At 32.5% G+C, this 2857-nt stretch overlaps 1 protein-coding gene across 1 annotated transcript in view; it reads left to right on the top strand.

The window, feature by feature from the left end:
• The first annotated feature begins 513 nt into the window (after positions 1-513).
• LOC115241685 (odorant receptor Or2-like) overlaps positions 514-2857 on the top strand; it is a 16394-nt gene continuing 14050 nt past the window's right edge. The window contains exon 1 of the mRNA XM_029817561.1: positions 514-657. Coding sequence (XP_029673421.1) covers positions 514-657 — 144 coding nt within the window. The remainder of the gene's footprint in view (positions 658-2857) is intronic.

Below are 2857 nucleotides of genomic sequence, written 5' to 3'. Positions count from 1 at the left end.
AAAATGCGATTTACAAAACATTTCTTATAGGAGTATACACTTATAGTCGTCGATCTCGTTCTGCGTTGTGAATATACTGTTTCATATTTCGCACTTTTCTTGCACTATTCCTCGTTCTCCATAACAATCGAAACATAACAGCGATACTACCACCGCAGCGAAATAATCACGCGTGCGTGAAAAACTAACGGTGCGGAAAAAATAAATTGCAGATAATTTTCGGTTGCAGACTACACCGGATGTTTCCATTCCCATGTTATTACCCGAATAATGCACAAGCGCTACCGATCGATTTTCTTGACGCCTCTGAAAAGTTCTCACTTCCGCGTTAAACATGTGCATTTTTCTTAAACATAATTCGTATCGATAATGCGAAGATAATAGCAACAAAATACATAATAGAAATAATCGAGACTCTTTAAAAAAGTGGCACCGACAACTATAGGTACATAATTAACTATCGAAAACGTGCTTTCGCTTCAACAGCCAGTTCTTCTATGTCCTTCCAAGTAAATGGAACATCCCGAGGAGCGCTACTACAAGTTAAACCGATTTCTTTTATCGGTTACTGGGTTATGGCCTTTTCAAAGCGAGTGGAGCGCTCGTTTTACAAGGACCGTTATCACTGTTGTCATGTTATTATGTATATTTGCTCAGGTAGTCGTGATTTTGAAACTTACATACATATATATATATATGTATATATATAATATACATATATGTAATATACATATATGTTTGCCAATGATATCGCGCGCTCAGATTCGTAACTACACATACATACACGCGTACCGATCTCTGTCATCTGTTATTGATTTTACGAATTAGGTAATATTGATTTTTACTGCACAGCTGATTTTATTGTTTCTTACGTGTATGAATATTATGTATGACGGTCAGTTGATATTAATGAACTATATATGTTTTACGTAAAATATTTAATTTTTTTTTAAATAATAATTTAAATGGTTGATTAATTATTATATTTAAATAGAAATATAAACTTAATATTTTCATACATTTAAGAAACGAAGTTTATTTTTGTTTTGATCGCGCGAAGAAGTTTTGTGGAAATAAATTTACTTATTTTATCTGTCAGCAATAACAGATGACAGATCAGTACTTAGGTAGCAAGTCACGTCTGTGTTACGTCATTATTTAGTCGACTGACGTCATATGACGAGAAATGACCTTAAAATAACGTTATAATAGCGACACCTTGTTACTTGGGTACGTATATAAATGTAGTTACGAGCCTGAGGGTGCGAATTCTACTGCAATATTATTGGCAAACTTTGATCACTTATAACTCAAAAACTATTGTAGCCTTGATATTTTTGTATTAAGATTTTTTATTCCATTTTGCCTCTAGAATACGCTATTAAAATATTGTACGGAGGTTGTGAGACACCCTGTATATATGTATATACATATATAATATACATATATACATATACAGGGTGTCCTAAAAGTACCGTATCTCCTCTTAATGGCAAATTTCTTAGAACATTTCAAGACGAAAATCCTAATACAAACATGTCGAGGCTATAATAGTTTTTAAACGGGAAGCGATTATATTTTACGAATGAGATAGCTGAGATTTTGCGCGCTCAGGTACAGCTAAATGACAAGCGAAAAAAGTGCTTCTATGAATGGTCTTTTTTATAATATTATGATTATCGTATAAATTTACAATAGCATTATCATTATGTTTTCCCGCTTCTTTACGCATTGCATTAGTACATTTTTTTACGAATAATGGATGCAAGAATTAAAACGATTCAAGTAAAAATTTGCAACATGTTTCAACTTCAGCTGTCAAAGTGATCGATCAATGTTACCATGAAGATATTTATTATTTCGCCGTGCCTGAGCGCACGAAATTTCAGCCTTGTCATTCGTAGAATATAATCGCTTCCCGTTTAAAAACTATTATGGCCTCGACATTTTTGTATTAGGATTTTTGTCTTGAAATGTTCTAAGGAATCTGCCATTAAGAGGAAATACGGTAGTTTTAGGATATCCTATATATACACATACATATATGTGCGTATATGTTTTAAAACATTACATATAATTATATGTATTATATATACTATTTTTTTGTATACATATTATACATTTTGGTAATTATGCATATTAGGGCCGACCTCACTGATTTCAATCACTTTGACATATATTGTCAAAGATACGGCCCTGAGTAATTTTCAAAAGATTTTAGCCGTCGCTCGTTGTTTATTAAAGAGTTATTAACAAAATAAGTTTAACAAATAGAACGTAATTTTCTGATACCATGTACATTTAAGAAGGAATATATTTGGTGGAATATGTGTTCAATACATAGTAAACATAATACTGCTTTCAATACGCTGTATTTGTTTATATTCTTCGTAAGTAAATTTACTACAAATACATATTAAAACGTAATAAATCTCCTCTGTTCACGCGTCAAATTAAAATAAAAGAAGTATTTTATAGTTTCATTTTATGGTAATTATGCATATTAAGGTCCCACTCTCGCAAGATAATGATGTTGACATATGTTGTCAAAGTCATGACCCTGATCAACATTCTGAAGATTTTAACCGGTGGTCGTTGCTTATTTAAAAGTTATTAACAAATAAAGTTTGAGAAGTATACCACGTAATTTTTGAACAACATGTATAAAAGAATAGTAAGTTTGACCTTGACATAACGAAAGTCGTGTTGTAAAGTATATGCGCGGACGCAATGGGTTCCGCCCCCCCTACGGGAGGGCTTCACTTTCGGAAGATATAACCTAACTTAAACCTATTTGATTTAAAACTAAAATTTGATTTGGATTAGGTTATATCTTCCGGAAGTGGAGCCCCCCCCC

Source organism: Formica exsecta, unplaced genomic scaffold (assembly GCF_003651465.1).
Source record: "Formica exsecta isolate Colony F162 unplaced genomic scaffold, ASM365146v1 scaffold503, whole genome shotgun sequence".
Taxonomy (NCBI): Eukaryota; Metazoa; Arthropoda; class Insecta; order Hymenoptera; family Formicidae; genus Formica; species Formica exsecta.
Note: the sequence above shows the minus strand (reverse complement) of the source record. Positions and strands in the feature narration are given on the sequence as shown.